General features: G+C 32.3%; 3 protein-coding genes and 1 pseudogene across 20 annotated transcripts; 1 reads left to right on the top strand and 3 right to left on the bottom strand.

Moving 5' to 3' along the window:
• The first annotated feature begins 1,053 nt into the window (after positions 1–1,053).
• On the top strand, positions 1,054–2,035 carry LOC100499725 (uncharacterized). Its single transcript, NM_001248220.2, has one exon. The coding sequence runs from the start codon at positions 1,163–1,165 to the stop codon at positions 1,667–1,669; it is 507 nt and encodes a 168-aa protein (NP_001235149.1). The 5' UTR covers positions 1,054–1,162; the 3' UTR covers positions 1,670–2,035.
• A 1,765-nt stretch (positions 2,036–3,800) lies between these two features.
• On the bottom strand, positions 3,801–4,980 carry LOC100794471 (F-box protein At1g61340). The gene is made up of 3 exons (XM_006594558.4): positions 4,396–4,980; positions 4,222–4,296; positions 3,801–4,129 (listed from the first exon to the last, which is right to left on the bottom strand). The coding sequence occupies exons 1-3, from the start codon at positions 4,462–4,464 to the stop codon at positions 4,013–4,015; spliced, it is 261 nt and encodes an 86-aa protein (XP_006594621.3). The 5' UTR covers positions 4,465–4,980; the 3' UTR covers positions 3,801–4,012.
• A 143-nt stretch (positions 4,981–5,123) lies between these two features.
• Positions 5,124–11,663, bottom strand: LOC100777291 (secretory carrier-associated membrane protein-like; annotated as a pseudogene). Its single transcript, XR_417685.4, has 13 exons — positions 11,070–11,663; positions 10,380–10,445; positions 9,724–9,840; positions 9,534–9,596; positions 8,684–8,717; positions 8,219–8,341; positions 7,957–8,020; positions 7,759–7,852; positions 6,556–6,601; positions 6,398–6,465; positions 5,882–5,930; positions 5,640–5,705; positions 5,124–5,536 (listed from the first exon to the last, which is right to left on the bottom strand). The product of XR_417685.4 is annotated as a secretory carrier-associated membrane protein-like (transcript).
• A 3,049-nt stretch (positions 11,664–14,712) lies between these two features.
• On the bottom strand, positions 14,713–22,239 carry LOC100776750 (uncharacterized). Of its 17 annotated transcripts, XM_026125099.2 has the most exons (19): positions 21,908–22,236; positions 21,783–21,797; positions 21,205–21,235; positions 21,014–21,097; positions 20,650–20,741; positions 20,418–20,525; positions 20,136–20,171; positions 19,813–19,923; positions 19,623–19,703; positions 19,431–19,549; positions 18,707–18,808; positions 18,147–18,263; positions 18,001–18,066; positions 17,113–17,179; positions 16,623–16,676; positions 15,977–16,072; positions 15,245–15,271; positions 15,091–15,129; positions 14,713–14,992 (listed from the first exon to the last, which is right to left on the bottom strand). In XM_026125099.2, the coding sequence occupies exons 5-19, from the start codon at positions 20,707–20,709 to the stop codon at positions 14,837–14,839; spliced, it is 1,239 nt and encodes a 412-aa protein (XP_025980884.1). In that variant the 5' UTR covers positions 20,710–20,741; positions 21,014–21,097; positions 21,205–21,235; positions 21,783–21,797; positions 21,908–22,236; the 3' UTR covers positions 14,713–14,836. The 17 variants fall into 17 exon arrangements, with proteins under 17 accessions (XP_025980884.1, XP_006594612.1, XP_025980889.1 ...); XM_006594549.3 differs by lacking the exon at positions 21,783–21,797; XM_026125104.2 differs by lacking the exon at positions 21,783–21,797 and having other exon boundaries at positions 15,091–15,126; positions 21,908–22,234.
• Between the last annotated feature and the right edge of the window lie 343 nt (positions 22,240–22,582).

Below are 22,582 nucleotides of genomic sequence, written 5' to 3'. Positions count from 1 at the left end.
ATGTCTAACATAAATAACCATCAAATGGACCACTTGGCAGTATGTCAAGAAACTTAAAATACAGCTTTGTTCAGCCTTCAGAGAAAGAAACCGATTTGGAAAAAGCTTAAACTCCAACAAACAACTTTTGCAAATATATATGAAACTGAACTAGTACTTTTGTGGGGAAGTTACGCACTTAACTTCCCTTGTCCAGGTTAATTTCCATCATCTGCAATTAAAAATCAACTAGTGACATGTGTATTTAAAATCTAGCATAAGATAATCACGGAACTAAATTTTAGGGAGGATCCTATCTCTTATGCATGCATAGTTTTGCTAAATTTTAGCTTTTTATTTTATTTTAACTTCAGGGTTAGCCAATAGGCTACAAGTTAACCATGTGTAGGAGCTATACATACCATCAAATTCTGCAAAAGGTGATCAAACGAATCGTACAAAAATTTGACTTATAAGGAAATTGAACTTTTTAGTCACAGTTCCTAAAACAGTGTAACTTGAAAACCAAGGCATTTTATTTAACTCATGCATTGCAATATGATTTTGAATAAAATTTAGGTGTAGTGCAGTAAATGCAGATAGTATATATCATTTAGGTTTTTTTTATGTACAAAATTTTAACTCAAAACTTTGTTTAAGAGATCAAATTTTAATTCCATTCAGATCAACATATATATCAATTATTGGTATTATTATTTTTAAATTAAAAATCAAGTTTCGGTCAGATTCAAATTACTAAAATAAAACTATAATTTTAATTATAAAAAATGTCTCAAATACCCATGTAATATTGCATTTAAGTTTTGGTGTTTGATTTTATCACAAGATACTTGATGCATTAATATGATGAAGACATGGCGCGTATTGACTTCTTACTTTCATATGCTAGCTGGTGAAATTAGCATTAGCATTAGCATTACATAATAGTAGTAGTAATAATAGTGGTTAGAATTGTGCTTTAAACTGGATCCAAACGGCAGAATAAGAGAGTGGGAAGTAAATATAATAAATGTAGCCAACCTACTAGAAGATCATAAATCACCCCATCTGTCCTCCATACCCTCCCAATAAATGTTTTTTCCCTTCCACTAACACATTTAAATATTCCTCCCCCAACTATCTCCCCTTTCTCAACTCTCAATCATATCACACACACAAACATATGCTACAAACTCCACTTCTTCAACACAAAAATCCGAAATTTGTGCTCCAACACAAAAAAATGAAACCTACAATCACCATTCTCTTGTTGTCTCTACTACTTCTCATAACTTCACCCTCCTTGGCAACCCGACCCGCATCCAACCCTGATCAAGTCAAGCACAACAAAAACAACAACCAAGGTGGTGGTGCTGGTGCTGGTGCTGGCGGGTTCTTTGGCCCTGGAGGAGGGTTCAGCATACCCGGTTTTGGAAACGGGTTTGGAAATGGCATCATAGGAGGAGGATACGGATCCGGGTATGGAGGTCCGAATGGAGGCTCCTCTAAAGGTGGTATCATTAGACCAACCGTTGTGTGCAAAGACAAAGGCCCTTGTTTCCAAAAGAAGGTTACTTGTCCAGCCAAGTGCTTCTCCTCTTTCAGCCGTTCCGGCAAGGGCTATGGCGGCGGAGGCGGCGGTGGTGGCTGCACCATTGATTGCAAAAAGAAGTGCATCGCTTATTGCTAAGCCATAATATGGTAGCACTTATCATCACTTGTACTAGTATTATTGCTAGTATTACTATTATTATTATTATGTATGCAATTAAACTTATATTATATGGTCATCTTGGTTACCCTTTTAGATAAATAAATGAAAAGTAGATACATCTCTATGTAGGTGGGTTTCTTTTTGGTGTTTTGGGTGTTGCTTTTGACTATTATATCTTGTTAAATCTATGGGTGGAAAAAAATATTATGAGACACTACTTGGTGGGTGAGAGGAGTGTTAAGCATGGGCTGTAATTTTGGTTACTAAATAATATAAAGATGGTGTATTATTAATTGCCTGCTGTTCCATTTTAAGTAATGATGTGGATTTGCTCTTCAACTTAATTTGGTCATTTTCGTTTCAATGCATTAACGAGCTTGTAGCCCACAGTGGAGCTGCAGTTTTGACATGAAATTCTCGTAGTATTGGATGTGGATGGTAAGAGATTAGGTCGTAGATGTGATATGAACCTTCAGCCCCAAACTCCAGATCTCATCCCTCACCCAACAATAAATGTAAAAACGTTCTATTAATGGATGTCTTTGCCAAAAATACAAGCCTTCAGTTTCTTTAAAATTTGGAAACTATTTAATAGTAGTACATTTCTTTCGATTATTGTGATAATTTAATAATTTAATGAAAATCACAAACGCTTAAGTCATCTATATACAATTTTGCTTTTGCATTAAATACGTGAAGGAATGCGTCGTCCATACTAGTCCTATATCAACTAGAGTAAGATTGTGTTTTTCGTAGAAGATATTTTGTTATCTATAAAAAAATTAATGAAAAGTTAACTCTTTTTTTTTTTTTTTTTTTACAGAAATGAAAAGTTAAAATTGCAAATTAGAAAATATACTACTCCTCCTGTATTAACATTGAATTTAAGGTTGTTAAATATTAATAGTACTAACTTATAAAGCATTAACGATTTAGGCACTGTAAGATTAATGAAGTACCTCTAAGCTCGTCGTCAAACGGTCAACATGTATCAGACCATTTTTTTAAAAACTATTTTTGTGGTTGTAACTTCCTAGTGTTAATATTCCGTTCTTATTCTCCTGCAAATTGTAAAAGTGATGCAATATATTTTTTCTGCATAAATAAATAACAAATATGAATGTTCCATATCCAAACGACAAATGGAAAAACTATTTTTCTTCCCATAAGTGAATCGCATGAATCTGAATCTATTCCAACCAGATATGCGAATCGTTTTAAATGATAACAATTTCTTTTTTCTTTTCTCACGAGTTCAATAATTATTATTCGAAAAGTTGACGGTACGCATACCATTTTAGTAGACACATATCGCATTCTAATAAATTTTAATTTGAGCTAATTAATTAACATGGCAATTAAATTATATATGGTTAAAATAGTTTGTGAACCAACACGTAAGAAAAGGGAAACAATGAGTAGGATAAATTAAGCAAGAGAAAACATTTTTACAAGATTTGTCATCATTTGATTTTAAATGGATGAACGCAAGGAATTGATTCTTATAGATTTGAACTTTTTTTAATTTCTAAATACATTAATTATTTTTTCATTTTTTCATGTTTAATTATTCTCTCTTCAAACATTAATAAAAATAAGTGAATATAGAAAAAGAATAAAATGGTAATTTTAGAATAATAATATAAATAATTAACAAATTTAATGCAATAATTATTTTTCTTAAACAGCATTAGTTAAAAGGATCTTAAATTAGGAATTAAAACAAGTAATAAGATTTTCAAAACACTTATTAAAAGTTATACAGTAATGTATTTTTCTCGTTTATTATATTTTAACTTAGTTATCAATAAAATATTTTTTCTTGAAAATTATTTAAATTTATAATCTAATATAATCCAAGGAATATTTGCTATTTATTGGACATCCTTGGATATTTCAGCCAGTTGTAGTCATACAACTATAATGGTCGGTCCCTGAGTTGCTGAGAATTGTTCCACAAAAAGTAAGCACACTTAATAACCCACCAATGTGACAAATGATGTTATGAATAGCAATCAAGAATGACACTAACACTATCTTTAATGAAAACTCGTAGTATCCCTTAAAGCAAAACAATAAATTTTTGCTGCCTTTTCACATTGCTTTAGCTTTAACTGCTTCTTTTTAAAGAATACTGTTATGGTTTTTTTGGGTTATTGCATTACACTGATTTTTCTTCATTAATAAAATGTATTCATCCAAGCACTGTACTATGTGTTTTTTGGGGTTATTGAAATACACTCATTTTTGCCCGCCCTTCCTTGCTCTTAATCGATTAAAAAAGATAAGACCCGCGAGATGTTGTCATCTAATTTCTTTTCAGTTAACCTTTGGAGTTTCAATTTCCTTAAACCCATTTGCACCTGAACAAAATGGATTAAGAAAAGCAAATGTCTTTGGTGTACAGATATCAAAATGTTCCTTAGCCATCATAGTCTGTAATAAACAATATAATTATCAATCAGAAATAATCAATAATTAAATTACACACAGCACTAACTAATTAACGTCATGTTACTTATACATACCACTTCTCTAATCATTTTTGAGACATGAAAAAGCTGCTTCAAATCTTTATGGTCCACACCACACAATGCTTGAACCTACAATGAAGAAAAATAGAAAATACATTTGAAAACTAAGACTTATAAACAATCAAAATTCAAGCTTAAAATTCACTCAAATAACAATTTCATAATTACCAGAATATCACGAGAAAGGGCTTCAAAGGGACATTTCTTAGAGTTGGAAGAGATTATACCACTGCACATCCTCTTCTTCAATGGAGGAGAAACTGAAACTAAAACCGTGACCCGCCATATTTCCAGGTGCAAATTTAACCCACCAACAAAAAACACGGTTTTTCTGCTGCTGCAAACTGCGCAACCCAACAACAAGAAGTGCCAGAGTCGGTACAGTTTTTCACGGTGATTTAAGAAGGAAATTTCAGTTTTCGTGGTGATGTGAGAAAGAAATAATTTGTTGGATTTCACTTTTATATAGTATACGGTTCTCTATTTCCAATCACCAATATTAGTGACTATTAGATTTATCTAATCGGATTTTATCGTTAAGATTCTGCTAGATTTTATACGTAATCTTAGTAAATCTTATTGACAAAATACAGATGGATATAAGATTGGATTTATCTAATGGTGTTTTATACACGAAAAGAATAATTCTTTGTAATATAATTGAACATTCTTAGCTAAAATCTGAAATTTTAGATTATATTAAATTTAAGAGATTAAAATCTGAAATATGATAGATTAGATTTAAAAGAGATTAAAATATGAAATTTTATTTACATAATTTTTATCTGTAAGATTCACCTACATTTTATACATAATCTTAGTAAATCTTATAGACAAAATACAAATAAATAAAATTTAATATTTTAATGTGAATTTTTAGATCAAACCTAAATAAATTAATAAAAAGGCATAAAATAAAATTTACTCATGTATATTCGTACAATCACTGCTAGCCTTTAAAATAATAAGACAAAACCAAAACTTAGAGGATCAACTCAATAAATTGAAGCACGTTTCTACCTACCACTGTACTATGTGTATGCTTCCTACTTATAATATACATCAACAAATACATTAACAAACAAGGTGAACAGGTAGCATGTTTTAGACAAGAGAAATAATTAAAAACAAAAAAGACCTCAGTAAAATAATTTCATCCGCAATATATATGTATACTAATTTACAATAGCAATTCAAACACAGGGCTTGACAAGGTAATTTATCATCTTGCAGCCCTCAATGCTCCTCTTGCAGCCTCCTGCTTCATCTCAGCAGCCTTACCACTGCCACGGAAGTACATATATACTTGCTGTATGCAAACAAACAAAAAAAGTGAACATGTACTTTGGTTATGTTCAGTCAAAGTGCTAAGTGTTTCCACTTTCCAAAAAAATTGAGATGTATATTCAAACCTGAATAACCCAGACACTGATCAATGTTTCAATGCAGAACAATCCAAATCCAACAAAGTAGAAAATCTACAGGTAAATGGAAAGAAAGAAAAGAAAAAAAAAAAGAAGTAAATTATCAATCGTTTAGAAGCAGGGAATTTTCATTGGACAAGGTTTTGCTTAAAATTGTCGCATGGATCGTGTGACAAATGGCAATTAACAGCATGTGGTAATAGTAAGTAGTTCAAGACAGTCATACTTACTCCAATCACTGCATGGTTACCCACCACATCTATGGCTGACAGAATGCCTCTGTACCAAAATGAGTACACAGCACCAAGTATTAGGCCCCCAAAAAGCAGAATAACACCAGCTTCTAGATAGTATTTTATTATATCCCAGAATTTATTGCTCTCACAAACATGGCTACCAGTTTGACTTTCTTAGTCATTCTAGAATCACTTAGATTTTAGCTCTGGTAATTTAGATGTAGTATAGTAATTATATACAAGTCCTAATTCAAGTCATGTCAAATTCTATAAATCTTTTCATATATACTTCTTTACTTTATTTCAGAAAAAATCAACAACAAAATCCTTTCTCCTACAATGCTACATGGATCAAGCAAAGCCATTGTATTTTCTACCAAAGACCAAGTTTTTCAAAAAGCCATTAAAAATTCTCAATCTTCATATTTCACGGGTAAAGCCGCATGTAAACAAAAAGGATTAAGCAATATTGTCATGTTAATGAAGTGTACATATATGAAGTTAACATACGTCAAGGATTTTCCTTTGAAAACTATGGGAGGAGCAACTGCAGCTAAGATACAGAATCCTAGGTGAAGCTGCAAGCACAAAGTGAAATAATAATAAGTAAATTTTGTTTGAAATGTGAAGCAAATCTTATTTGCATAAAAGCAAAACAGTCAATTTACCAGGTAAAACAAGAAAAACCATCCAAAATTCAAAGCACTGTCAGTCCTGCAAAAATAACAATGGAACAAATTCAAAATCAAGGGTGTAACCAAATTAGAATGATCAAAATATGCAAGCACACTTTGTTTGATTGTGCAGGATTGAAGCAGGAGGAGGGGGATTACCCAACAGAGTGACCAATTAGACCATGAGCCGAACAGTATAATATGCATGCTTATTAGTTACTAGTTTATTGTTCTCATGGACACTTCATGCAATATTATTGTCAGGACTGGGCATCTCATCAAGGTCTCTTGATGGTTGAGTGGAAAAAAGGCAATAGTATCATATTGTCAACAATAAGAGAAGACAAAAAAATAGAGGAATACAAGAAATTAACGAACTTGTACTTTTGAAAGTAATTGAAAAATAGATAGAACAGAAACAAAATGACTATGAAGAGGAAGACTAAATACCATCCCCAAGCAAAAAGGGAATAATGTGACAGCAGAAATATATTTAAATAATAAAGCAAAACCCCCTCCAAATATGTCATACAGAAAAGCAGATAGTTTAAGTGAGTATTCTGATCAAGCAACCATATTATTAAATCACAAAAGTAGTACATATCTGCAGAGGATCTTATTCTCCTTTTTTGAGGTACAATGACAGAATTTACATTTAAACTATGAGCACCCTCAAACTACCCAAAACCCCGAATCGTTAGCCCACTACTAGAGGTTTTATACTTCTGAGATCTCTGAATCTCATGGACAACAAATCTCTTCATTTAGCTTGACATCCCACTCACTGTTGGCCCAAAATATATATATATATATATAAAACTATGACCCAATGAATAACACCATCTTTTCAGCAGAATGGAGTAACAGAACTATGTAGTTGACCTCGAAATAGTTCTTCAACAATCAAAAAAGCTTGTTCGTTTGGTATAGATAAAAATTCAAAAGAATTAGTTCCTTTACTTATTAAAAACTTAATACAGTTACTGTTGATTTAGTTATGGACAGCACTAATTGTGTCAGAAATTTTATCACAATGTTAAAGCCTCGAGGTTGTTCCTTTAAAACACCATATGCTCTAGTCTCAATAACAATTTTATCTCACACAAGTGAAGCAATATAAATAGGAAAGTTTGCAATTGTATATTAGTTGGCAAAAATTAACCAGCCTAATGCCTGTTAAGTCTGGGAAATAATTACCTAAAAGCACGATATAATGGGCGATACCACAAGACATATGCTCCAGGAATTCCTGCTATGAAGTAGATAATAGCAAGAAACCATATTTTCACTCCTACAAAACAAGGACAAGTTCCATATGCATTTAATTTGTTGACAATATTTGGATTTTGAGCCATTTAATAACCCAGAAAATTCTTGCTTCATATCTAAACTGACCTTCTCCCTTAATCCAAGCTGAAGTGACCAGCTACAATATTCCATGTGATGCACAATGCAAATCCTGCATAATATCATTTTTCATGATCAATAGTGGATGAAAGGATGGCTTAAAAACAACTCAATGAAATGAAAGAATGGCTTCAAACAACTCAAGAAAGAATGAAATAATCAAGGTGCATGAGACACCCTTAAGAATGGCTTAAAAACAACTCAATGATGCAAACCATATTGCAATGGAACAAAAGATGGGATAACTTACCTAACAATGAAGTAAATGCAACATACTGCAATCTTTGAAGATGAATTGGAATTTCATTAGCGATATCATGATGGATAATTGGGAAAAATGGCGGCCAATTCTTCTCCTCAAGAACAATTCCAGCTGTAAGATAATGTAATTACACACATGAAGAATAAAAGCAGACCAAAAATATTTATTGTTCAAGCAAAAAGCATGAGTTCAAACTTTGATAAGCACCCAAGCACTTGGGGAAACCTCCCTTAAATCTCATTTTTAACCTCTATACTGTCCATTCTTCTCCACTCTTGCACCCTATTCAGATTCTTGGAATTACAAAACGTAACAATCTTTAAGTACAAATTTAACCAGTAATTACTTTCACAAGGCATTAAAGATCCTCCATTGTATTGGGGGGCCGGGGGTTGGTGGATAAAGATGGACAGCAAGGATTGTGTAATATCCATTTTTCAAAATGTAAATTACCTCGTGCAGCAGCTTCTTCTTTCCGTCTGACTTCCTGCATTTTGATAAATTAATATATATAGAAATACAGCTGAACTTCCAGGTATGTGAAGTTAATAAGGAATCAGTAGAGAAGGCTTCTCATATACAAAGATAACAAAAAATAAATATCAGCAAACACATTCTAAACATACAACAGAAAACACCATAATTTGTAGAAGATAACATTTAAGAAGATGCATAATTGGAGATATAAGGTTGGTTTGGTGGTAAAGGGTGAAGGGAGGGAGGGATAGGTCGTGGGTTCAAATCTTCCCGCTAACAAAAACTAACAAACTAACAACTAACATTTGCTGATAAAAAAAAATGCATAATTCAATGGTCAACACATCATTTCAGATGCCCTCCTAATGTCCAAACTTTAAAAAATAATATAGCAACCACAGAATTAATCATTCATTAAGAAAAGGTTAGAATTACAGTTCATAATAGCAATAATAGTACAAATAAAAATAAAAATAATTTGGAACAATTAACCAGATGGATGGTTAAGTCAATAACTCAATATATATATAGTTTACACATTTACTGCTTGTCTAATTAATTGTTTCTGGACAAAACATTTTTGTTCCAGTAATTTATATATTCCACTGTCAATACTAGTTTTTCAGGATAAAATAATTATGTATGCAAGGGTAACAAGATTATATCATGGAGAAAAGAGGGTAAAAAGCAGAAAAGAAAAAAAGAAATCAAAAGACAACAAAAAACAGCATTGTTCAAGGTTCCAACCTGTGTAGTTTGTAGGTATCACTTATGGAAACCTCAACAATAAAGTGTACAAAAAGAGGTCATGAAATCGCTAACATACCTGTTCCCTTTTTCTCAATTCATTCTCCTTGGCTTGGAGTTCTTTCTCCTTCTTTTTCAAATCCTAATGTTAAAACAAATCATAATTAGAAAACCCACAATCAATTTTCACAACAATACATGTAATGCATTTATATATGAAAAAAAAAGAGGTTTGGGATTTCAACAGCCTCAATTTTTATTATACAGACCATTGATGGATCAAGACGTATATCAACTGTCGCACCAAAGCCGTAGTTATAATCAGCGGGTTCAGGATTAAGAGGAGATAGCCTTGAATTTGTGGCAGGGGCAACACTTCCAGGATTCTGAAAATTTTAGAACATCAAGATCCATAAGGTGTAGGCAAGAAATTGTGATTGATTTATTTTCACCTAGGGGAAAGATATGGGTAAAATGGTTTCCTTTGGAACACTAATGATTATTTTCGCTCTCTTACTACCTGTTTCAGCTCTATGAATGTTGAAACCATGACAATACAGAGAGGGGCGCGGGACAAAATAAAATACATTGGGCAATGTTTATCATCAATATTTTTTTTTGTGTGTGACTAATTATTCTGAGAAGTGTGCCATAGTCATTTGATATTTCATTATACTTTATAAAAAGGAAATGGTCAGGGACCAGAACATTATAGTTCAACAAGCACAAAGATTTAAGCAGAAAATAGTTTATGACTCCTCCTACTTTGCGAACAACATCACCAGTACAAGTTAGATCACTTAAGTTGAAGAAACAAGGTTGTTCACTAATGCACTTATGGGCTATGGCCATGACCTTTAAAATCATTCAAAAACAAATGCTCGCAAAATATTATGATTTACTGGTGCTTAATTAACAAACTCACTGTAGTGTAAAATGCACCCCCGCTATAACTTGATTGGCTTGATGTTTTTCCCCTTACAGCTGGTTCCTGTAAGTGTATACCAAATTTGAAGGATCAGGCAAGAGCATGTATTGTCAATAAACTACACGCACAATGTTAGAGCAACTAAATATAAAACTATTCCAACTGGGGATACCATATAATTTCAAACTTCATCCATTAATTTGTCATTAGCTAGGCTCATGACAGACTTGCTGTGTATCTTATCAGCTACAGCCACATAATTTGATCTTATCCGTTACCTTAAAAATTACTTACATTTCATCACCATGTATTCTATACAGCGAGTATAGACAAGCACAAAAAAGATATAAGTTTTGAAAGAGGAGTCTTTTGGGCTCAATTCCAAAGCAACCTTCTTAAAGACCAAAAAATGAGCAGAAAACTTAATATCCTACAAGGAAAATAAAATCATAGACAACCCAAAATCCCGTTTCTTCGGTAACATCAAATTCAAATATAGTAAGAAACAAGTCAGCTGACTAACAACCACAGAGAATTCCCAACCCAAAATCCAAAACAGTAACATATCCATTATTCCCGGTTCAAACACCACTGAACAAGATCAAATTCAGAAAAAAGAGCATACCCAGTTCGCAAAACTAAACTTTGAGAAAGCAACACTCGTGGGGAAGAGAGAAAGGGACTTACAGAGAAGGGATTGACTTCTTCTTCGTCGAAGGGGTTACTATCGTAGCGATGAGCCATGAGAAGAAGTTAACGGTCCTAACAAGAAACCAGCCTCGGAATTATAACCAGGGAATGCAAAGATCTGGTACTCTACAGAGAACAAAGTACAAAAGAGATAAAAATAAACAAATAATAATAAGGGGTTTTGGAATCTTGAAATTGGAAATATTGAAACTTGTCATGCAAGGGAAGGGAATTGGCAGCAAAAACAACAAGAAGGCAATAATGCCAGCAAATTAGACAGGAGAATGGTCTTTGGTCAGCTTCAGAGAAAGAGAGACTCTGTTTTCAAGTTTCAACGTTGCTATCATACAAATTATTTGGAAAAAAAAATTACTATATTTCAAAGAATTGAAGACAATGAATTAGTTGCTGAGCCTTAAACTACTGAATTAGTTGTTGATTATCGTACTTTATTTGTTTAGTATCGCATGTACTTGTGCTTGCATATTTGGCTTGAGACTTTAAGTTTATTTGAGTAATTTATGTACGAGCGTGATGAATTGTTAATAGATGTCATTATTTAAAAGCTCATCAAATATATTAATAGAAATTCATTTTTATGTACTATTAATATTGAAAAAACATTTTTTACTGTTGGCAAGTTTATCATTCACACACACACACACATATATATATATATATAAAATAGTTTATGATTAAAAGATAATGTAGTGTATAATTATTTATTAAAACATTTTCTAGTGATCATATATTTTAATTAAATTCATAAGAAAATAAATCTTAAAATTTATATTGGAATCTTTTAAATATTATATTAAATTTTTATTAATATGTTTATAAATATTATGTTCATATAATAATTATCTTATACGTGGGTCCACTCCAAGTTGATAATTCTCTATCATAGAACATTGTTTAAACTTTAGTCTATTTTATAACTTAGCATGTATGGAGTATTTAAATTATGAGAAATAATTTTGTAACATATTTTAAACAAAACTATTAAAAATAAGCCATTTTTAAAAATAATTTCATTCAAATACGTGTACTGTATACGTAAAATTGATATGGTTAACGTAAATATTGAGCTAATTGGCTATTAAGTAGAGCATGATCAAATCGTTTCTGCGTCCAAAATTAACCTATTAAAAAAATCAATGTCCGTTAAACCTAACCATGATCACGCTCTAATGACTTGCGTAAATAAATATATGGCAGGTTACTTCAAGTTGATTTTTATTTTCGGGAAGGTTGCTTCAAGTTGATAGATGAATTGAAAAGGTGCATCTTATACTCTTACCTTGGTTAAAAATAAAAATAAATCTTTTTTGCCTAAATGCGTACTGTAATAGTTTTTAGAAACAAAATAAATTTTTAAACCTTGATTCCGTATAATCTTTAGAGCTTTAAAACCGGTTTGTACGTCTTCTCAGTTCTCAGTGGAGATGCTAAATGTTTGTTGTTGCAATTGCAACTCTTAGGGATGCTGAAACACCTTTTTTTTCCTTCAATTAAATATTCTTTCCTTACGGTATTTTCATAAGAAAATGAGTTTAATTAATCTAAAAATAAATAATTCAAGAGTATAGGTACCTATACCAAATCCTCAGAGCCGTGCTTCATATAATATTACAGTTCAACTACTACTTTTTCGTTCTTATCATTAAGTAATTTTATTCATGTTTCTATATGTTTTCAGGGTCTTCGGTGTCTTTTGCCAAGAGAATTTGCTGAGATTTTTATAACTTAAAACTTAAAAGGATTGAATACATAATTGAGAAGACATAAATTATGAAAAATAATATTTCTAAGTTTCATTAAAAAGATGATATAACAAAAAAGAACATTATTACTTTAAAACAAACTGAACTAAATGCCCACCGAATTCCACTTTGTTTATAGAAAAAAAAAAAAAATCAGCTTCTACCTCAGCGTAACACTTAAAAACATAATACCTCGTCTCAACACACGGAAATGTGTATGTTTTAATGTTTGTATGCGTGTGAATACGAAGGCATTTAATTTTTGCATTTTTTTAGTTTAAATTGTAATAATGTTTGAACAAATACACCTTTGCAAGTTGAACCTATCTAGCAATTAAGTCTTCTCGTAAAGATTTTTGCATGGATTTTACTATCTAACTAGTTGTGCCTGTGTTCCAAACCTTTAATTGTTTCTGTTCAATCTTCAGCATACCTATTAAAATATCACAAACGTTATCCATTAAATTAATATATATAAAAAATTCTGTTTAGCTTGTTTTCATTAATATATTATCATATATATGCTAAAATAGCCTCCTCGTGACATGAATCATGGTATTGCACGCTTGCGTCCAATTGGCTAAATATTTTTAATATTATTTTGTATTCACCTATTGGCTTGGTAATGAGATATTTTAAACATCAATACTTCCTTTAGTTCCAAGAATTAATAAACTAATTGTTAAAACGATCTAGTACCTTGATTTAGATTTGACCTTCTAAAAATCAAATTAGATTAAAAAATATGGAACAAAATAGTGGTTGGAATGGAAGCCAAATTCTAATATTTTGTAACATAAATTATTATACTCTCCATTCTTTTTCAATTGACGTTTTAGCATATTTTTTTTGTTTCAGTTTAATTATCATTTTATAATATTAACGATTAATTATTTTTCTCCAACTCTACCCATAACTATTAATTAATGTGTATTTTTAGAAGAAAAAAAATTACTACAAAATAAGGAAATAAAAAAATGGTTAACAATTTTCATGAAAATTAAAACATTAATAAGATTTTTTAAAATTCTTGTATCACAAGATAAAACAATAAATAAAAAGAAATGGAAATAAAAATAACAGCAAGATCCGTAGCTGTCTGTTCTGTTCACTTGGCTGAAATTGCAAACTTGCCCAGTCTTTGGTTCAAACTAAAAATCAAAATAATTGGATGATTAATTACCACACAAACGTGCCATCTACGCTCTTTTGATCTTCTTCTATATGTTGAGGCTGTGTTCATTTCTTTTTTCCAAAAGGGACGAAAAAATTTATCTTCATTTTTTTATTAAAACAATTAGAATAGGAAAAAAAAACACTAATTCCCTTCACACCAATACTATAAGTAAAAAGTCAACGCCTTGAGTTGAATGTTTAATTCATGCTAGCAATCTGTTATTAATACATTGTGACGAAAGTTCTTGATATGTCTGACTTGTAATTGAGCAATACCCGCCACTAAATGAAACTTAACTTTTTATTCTTAAAATATTAATAATAGTTTTCAGTTAGCCATGACTGCATTAACTTATAAGGAAATACCATCTAAGAAACATATAAAAGCAAATAGAAGTGTTTACAAGTAGCCAACTAAAAACAACCAAAACCTAATTCATAGCAGATAGCTAGTGCCATCAACTCCGGTTCATAAAATCTCACCCATAAATACACAATGTCCTATCTTAAAAATAAAATGGGACCATAGATCACCAAAACCATCACATGATGGCAAACTCTTACCTTTGGATCCGTAACTAAGTTGCATATATGGTAATTAATTCGTAAATGCATTTAAACACGTAGGTAGGGGGTTGCAACTTGTAAAGAGAGAGAGAAAGGAAAGGGGTACCAAGAAAGTGCGAACCATAACAAGAGAATACAAAGAAAAATATCTCTTTTCTTTTCTCAAAATTGAATGAATTTACTCATCTACACAAACTAAAATATGCCTATAAATAAAGGTAATGCCCTGTGAATGAAACTTTAAGATATGCAACAAAGTTAAATATTGTTCTTAGGAAGGCGTTGGGTGTCACGCCGTTTTCTTATGCGTCTTTGGTCACTCTTAAAGGGATCAACCCAGTTTTTGTCTGCAGCAATGGCTTCATTCCACCGCTCTTTGAAGATTTCAAATTCCCATGTTGATTGCCTTCTTATCTGCTCAGTCCATATGTTAAGATGTAAACAGTAAATGCAAGTTATTCTTTGGTCAATACCACAACAACTGGTTTTTAAACTAAGCTTAAAAGACTCACCTCAGTTCGCACATCAATTCCTACTCCACCTTGTTTCTGCTTAGGAAAGGATAGAAAATCAACAATAAAGTGAATACTAAGGATTATTATGATTGTTAATGAAATAAGATAAGATTACAGACAAGAACCACAGAATGTCATTAAAACTATATACCATAGTTGTTCTTTGTGGCTTTGAAACCTAAAGAAAAAGAAACAAAAATTATTGACATGAAGCAAATGATCAACAACAAACTACTAAAAATGGTAGAATAATCCCTTTCACAGATCCTCAGCTAATTGCAAGAAAATTAGCTATACTGAGATCAACAATACAAGAATGGCTATCTTAATTCTTTAACAATTACCAATTACATTTCCAAACCATTTAAACGTTTCAAATGCTCAACATGCATACAAAAAAATGGTTTTCTTGTCAAGGATTAAAAGTTTTTTATTGAGAAAGAAAACAAATCTGAGAGCTAATTTTACTAAAACTGTGTAAGAAAATATGGTAAACTTTGGGAGGTAAGATCAAATAGATAATATCTAATCCATATTTGGTAACAAAATAGCAAACGACACAGGCTTTACTGGTGGTATAACTAAACCAACAAATTTGCCCAGACAAATGAATATAAGGCAAAAGGAACACTATTTTGTACATAACAAAATGATAAGTAACAAACAATGGTTGATCTTATGTTTAGGGTCATAAGAAATTTGATTCTGTAAAGTAGGAGTGGTAGCGCATGTAAGAGTATCTTCAAGTTACAGCTACTGAATATTGAATAATACCATGTTGGAGCACTTAGGCTATATTTTGACTTGCAGTGACACGGTACACATTAAGGAAGCTAACGGATACAAAATGAATTCCAACATTAGGAAAGGAGAAGGCATATACCTTTGTCATTCTGTGACCACTCCCCCCCAGAGTTTGTATTCCCTGGTGAAAAACATATTCGCTGTCAACAACTCCCACCTTTTTAGTTCGATCTCCCTGGAAGAATGACATTGATCTCATAATGATACTTATCATGCAGAAATGGTGGCAAAAAAAGTAAGGGCAGAACAGCCAGCCAAGTATACAAATGATAAAATTGAATAGATCAACACGTAACGCATTCCAAATTGGCATGCAAGTGATGTAGCATCAGAATGTGTAAAAGAATATTCAATAACTATATCTCTTGTAAGAAGCAGTAGTAATTGCTCAAGATCATATAACTAGGGTACTAGAAACTAGAGCAAAAGGTTTTTAGCTTAGCACAGGAAAGATCACTGCAGCATTGGTGGACACCATACACATGATTGGCAATCACTACCAATAAGCAAAAAGTAGAGTTACATCGCAACAAGAATCGTACAGAAAGACAAGTACCACCATGGTTTTTTCTTACCAGGATTCGAACCAGTGCCATATGAAATTGTCATACAACAATTGCCATACACACCAGGAATGCCAGTCAAGTGCCACCATGGTAAAAGAAAATGAAAAGGGAAAAAAAATTATGACCACCAAAAATGTCCAGAAAATGCATATTTTTCACCTGTGCACAATATCCTAGCTTCATATCCACTCCCCATCCATGGACAAGGTCATTCTGGAGAAAATACAAGTGATGCTGATGAGACAATATTGAACACCAATATATTGGACTATTTGATATATAAAAAAATTATTTCTAAGAATTTCATAAAGACAAGGTCAAACTTCACTAGGAACTCAGGAAGCCTGCCAAAACAAAATGCAAGCGAATCAAGCGAATCAGAAAAATTAGTTTTCAGCAGCCAGACAAAGGCAAACCTCATTTCAGAAAACCTATTTGTATTTTGCCAGCATTTTTGGTAACTTGAAAAACTGACACGGCTGAAAAAAACAATAATAAAACTCTGGACAAAAAATTGAAGTTGTCCACAGTAAGTACCGCAATAGTACAACTGGAAGAAACATAAGATTTGGAAAAGTTTGAAAGGATTCTTCAACATGTAGTTGGAACTTACATTTAATATTCCTAGGAACCATGGAAGTAATATTACCTGTATAAGATGCCAAGTACAGTACCAGGCAGATCGAGAGAAAACCGGAGCCATACCTTCCACAAACCTACACAAGTTGTTTTGAAGCTTTGTGTCATTCACAACACAACAAGCATGCCAAGACTTATCATAAATTGCCACAAAGGAATTTGTCTTATCATATTTCTTATGATGCTTTCAAAAGTCCAGAGAAAGAAAACATAGTATATTACAAGGTAATCAACTAAAACATAGCAAAACCAACAACATTTTTGATCTTATGACATAATTGAAGAGACAATTCCAGCATAGCATCATTTCAACTTCAAAATGAGTGCACCCAAAGCAATTCAAAGATAACATTCTCAAAAAGCAATCATGCAGAAAAGACCTAATAATAGGTTGCAGGTCATTCCATATATTTCTATGATTCCCTATTCAACCCTATTCTGCACTATCATCCTAGAAGCACCTAAAATAAAAACAAACAAAAAAAAATCAATAATAGTGGCTAACAAAATAAAAGAAATGAGTCATCTGAGACTGACATGAAACAGAACATAAGACAGTAGCACATGCCCCTTTGACCTAAGAAAATAATTTTTAAAACAGTAGTCATCTACATCTACATGATACACATACTTGTCTTTGATGTAATTGAGTTAGCCTCACAGTTCAAAAGCAATTTGGTTTGATTTTGTTATTAAATCAAAACTTTTGAGTCGACAATAAGCTAATATTTCCTAATTACAATATAAATAGAGGCTTGAATGAACTTCATAAGAAATTTAAACATATCCTGCCATCTTGATGGTAGATGGAGGGACAATAAAATGCATTGACAAGATCTGGCACAAACATCATGAAATATTACACAGCTCTAACAGGATCAAAGAAAGTAACAGTTACCCAGTGCATGGTGGTCCCTCACTTAAATCTGAACACCTTGTACTGCCTCTGCGTTCATAGACTCTTCTGCTTCAATTAAAACATCAAAGGTAAGTACAATAACCATTGTTTAGCAAGTGCTTATGGATAGACTAACAAAAAATCACCTATGAAATTTCTTGGTTCTAGCTCTAATTGTAATTTTATGATGTATCTCCGTTGAATTTGGGTCAAGAGCTGGTTGAGATATCTCCAAACCTTCTCTCTTTATAATTTCAACATATCTACAAAAAAAAGAAGCCTGTATTAATTCTTTCTTTGATTTGATGAGACAAAAGCCTGTAAGAGATGTTACTGACTAGCCTTACAATTAGAACAGGTTTAAGAATATAAACCCAACAAAAAACCTCTTTTGTCTGTTACCACCCCTGACAAGCAAAGATTTCATAGCAACCTAATGTAAGCTTAACAAACCTAAATAAGGATTAAGGATAATATAATCTTATAATGTATGGCAGAAAATTCAAAGTCAATTTCATTCAGCTATCAAATTCTAAAATGGAAAAAAAAAACATATCATCATGTAATAAATAAAATTGGATTCTTTTTTCATAAAATTAAGACCAGAATTCCAATAATTGCATGTTCATGGTAGCCTATATCAAGGCAGACTGCACATATATATCAAAATAGCAGCAGTAGGAAAGCAAAGAGGCATTCTTAATACCTTGAAGGTGAAAAATGCTCCACACCTAGATCCTCGTCCCAGAGAAAGATATAATCATAAATAGAGACAATATCTGGATGTAGAAACCTTTTTGCAAACCACCTGACAAAGAACTCATGAATTAATATGTAAGTTTGAAAAAAAATCAACTACATATATAAGTGAGTATGCATACACACGAATTATAAAATTATACATAAAACTACAAATCTTGGGAAACTATCACAAGAGAACCAGCAGTCTGATAGGCGCAGAGTTACAACACACTGAATACAGAAACCATAACAAAGCCATGTTAAAAGAGCCTGGGGTGAAACAGTGATACATTGCCCAATTCATCATATATAACCAGAAGATCCCCAATCCCATAGCCTTTCCTAGGCCTTAACATGATATAGTTATCTGATACATTTTCCATTTCAGTGGTGGTTCCCAACAGAATAATGGAAAGAAAAAATAATAATTAAGACTTTAATTTTAAGATATTGAGAGAAGCCAAAATGTTTACCAAATTTCCTTGGCATTTACATAGCCTAACTGGTTCATCCTCAGTCAAAGAGACATTTTTATTTTCAAAAAACCATTTACTTAATGAAGATATAATATGCCCCATTTATTTATCATTATAGTTTCCTCAAAATAATTAAAGCAAACTCCCTTCAATGAACATACTTCAGACACAGAAGAAAAAAAAAGACATCAGAGCGGCTGGTCCCATGTTTACCACTTTGTTTGATTCCGAGCAACAATATGTATGGCCTTGCTACTCCAGTCAAGATTCCACCATCCATCCACATTGCCATCATAATGGAATAAAATAATTGTGAAGTTTTCTCGAAGAAACTGAAATAAATGAAATTAGTTAAAGAATGCCGATTCAAATAATTTGAATAATCTAAGCATTCATCAAAAATACCTTTTGCACCATAGCATCAACATTCTGCTTTTGTTTAATACCAACTGGAACTGCCAGTAAGTTAGAGTTAGAGTAAACAGCCTGCAAATAAACGACCCCAAACAATCATTACAAATTCCCAAAAATTTAACTTATCTTCTGACAGTTTCAATAAAACCAAAATACAGAAGAATAATGCAAAAATTCTGACCTTTGATCTTGAATTACTTCTCGACCATAATGGTCTTAACTCCAAATCAGAATTATCATGTATTATACCTCGTGGCAAGCCTTTCAACTTCCCAGAAGTTGAAGGATACACCTGAACCAACAAGTTTAAAATATTTATTCAAATTACAAAATCATATTAGGTAAGAACTGTGACAAAGACAGGTTCATCACATAATTTTGAAAGCAATCATTGCCTTCATTTACTATAACCAGCATGGTGTTTGTAAAGCATCAAAGATCAAACCTAGAAAAAGGAGAATCAGAAAGCTACTTGGTCTAGTAATCTAACATTGTAGATTTTACCTTTGGTTGTCCCCAGAAACTCCATTTTTTGTCAATCTGATAGTGGCGGATGATAAACAGAAAAGGGGGGGAAATTAAGTTAGAACACTCAGCACCAGAATATGGTCATTTAACAGTGCTGTATTGACACGGTTATAGGACTCTCTGGATAAAGCAGTACCAATTGCTCTTTAATAAGATGCTAAATTGCTAAGTATCAATTAGCCACACATTTAATGAACATTTTGACCCTTTCTTATGACACATGCAATGATATCCCAAAGAATTCAACCGATCTCATACCTCTTCTTGGTGATACTGATACTTTGTAGTTCTATACACAATGAATAACATTATTGTGCACAAAACTGCCAGAAAAGGCAGCTGTTTCATCTTGAAACTTGATTTACCCTGCCCAAAAAACTACTGTTAAAACAATGATGTTACACATGAATCTTAAGAGCTAAATAATGTTTTACAACAAACTCTCCTAACAAAATCCAAAGTAATGAGATTAGATGAAAAGAGGACAAACCCCATCAGACAATCCACTCTTTTTTCTCATCAGCCATCTCAATGATTTGATCGACGTCATAGAAAATTGAATCTTTTATTCAGTCCTCATAACTGCTTGTTGTGACATAAATAAAGAATTAGAATTTTAGAAGCTATTTCAAGCCAATGTTTAACATATTTGTTTCTCAATAACATTGTATAATTTGGCATCAATAACACAAAATATATAGGCACGGAAAATGATCAAGCCCTAAAAAATATACTGTAGTACACACAGACATATATACTGAAAAAAAAAGGAAGGATTGACTTTGAGCTCAATTGGTGACACTACCTAAGGTCCAAAACAGAAAAAAAAAAACATTATTGCAAAACTGAATTACCTTCATTAATGTGTAAAACCAGACCGCCAGAACACTTACTATATTTTGTGCAAAAGGAGATATTATGCTTGTGCAATTTGATAACTGACCCCAAAAAAAGAAAAGAGGTAATATTTGTGAATTGAAGAAAGAGAGGCATGAATTGAAACTTAAAAGGGAAATACATGCTTAGAATATTAGCGATGACTTACAATATAAGCACCAAGGAACACGGAAACACAACTGCAAACGTTGGATTTTCCACCAAGTACAAGGATCACATGAAAAAATTGTAAAAACGCACAGCTGTCAAAACATTGAACTACACTTGGAACCAAAAGTCCTTCGTTCACAACAAACCCCATTAGTTTTCCTCCCCATATAAATTAAACAGAAATACAAAATAAAATAAAATAAAAAGTGACTAAAAATAACTCCCCACCGATAATAACAGAGAAAACAACAACTCAATTCTCACCGACTGTTTCAGTCACAGATCTAACCCTCTCCACACGTTACCTATGATCTTTTGAAGAAGAGTAAAGTTTCACTTTCACTCAAAAAATTTAAAAACACAAAAACTAAAATACTTGACTGCTAAAACTGGCAACAAAATTGAAGATTTTCCAGCATCTTTTTACACCCCGGATCTTCTTCCCCTGGAGACCCAGAAGAGTAAAAGAGCTGAGGAAGCCAAGGAAGAGAGAAAGGGAAGGGAAGAGTCTCAGAAACTTAAAGGAGTAGCTAGAAAAGGCTGAAAGCAGCAAACTTTGAAGATCACATGACATACCGAGAACGGTGGCAGCTGAAGTGGCCAATCCCAGATGAAAATAAAAGAAAGATGATCAATGCAGAGAGAGAGAGAGAGAACAGAGAAGACAAGAAAAGAGAAGATGAAGAGGTTAAAAGGAGAACCTGAATGAATGCATGCGTGTATGTTGACTGATGACAAGTGCACTGTCTTGTTCTCACTCACTCGTGTCGATTCCTCCACTTTTCTTCTCATCCAAAACCAAAACCAAACTTAGCTAACTAAGCCAGAGTGGTAGCTTTATCAGTTCCTAACACCATCCATGTCTTTACTTGCTAATCACACCGTCACTTTCGCTCTCTGTCTCGTACTCTCGCCATTCCCTCTTTTCCTTCTTCTTCTTTCTTTTTTAATTCCTCTCCTTCTACCTTTGCATACAGACTTGGAATTTTCGCTAACCAAAACAGGATAGTATAATTTATTTTAAGTTAAACCGTTTTATAATTGTCCCAATAATAAATACTCCTACATAGCAAATGTAGAAAGTTAATAACCAAATAAGTAATCATTTGTAAGTCCTGACCTCTTATTTAGCTCTAAGTTTTTTTTTTTTGTTTTGTATCGTGTTAGTAATTATTTCTCTCTTTTAAAATTTATTTCATTTTTTATAATCATTTATTGTAAAAAAATATCAATCACATAAAAAAATGCCAGCTTTAATGGGTTTTATTTGAATTTAATTCAATTCCTAAAATTTTGCTTAATATCAATAAAATTGTGTGAGATTGTAGCAAGTATATGAGATTATGTTGGATATTTGTTTAAACAAAAACAGATGA

This window comes from Glycine max, chromosome 13, assembly GCF_000004515.6.
Source record: "Glycine max cultivar Williams 82 chromosome 13, Glycine_max_v4.0, whole genome shotgun sequence".
Taxonomy (NCBI): Eukaryota; Viridiplantae; Streptophyta; class Magnoliopsida; order Fabales; family Fabaceae; genus Glycine; species Glycine max.
The sequence above is the reverse complement of the archived record's forward strand: the minus strand, read 5'-3'. Positions and strand labels throughout refer to the sequence as shown.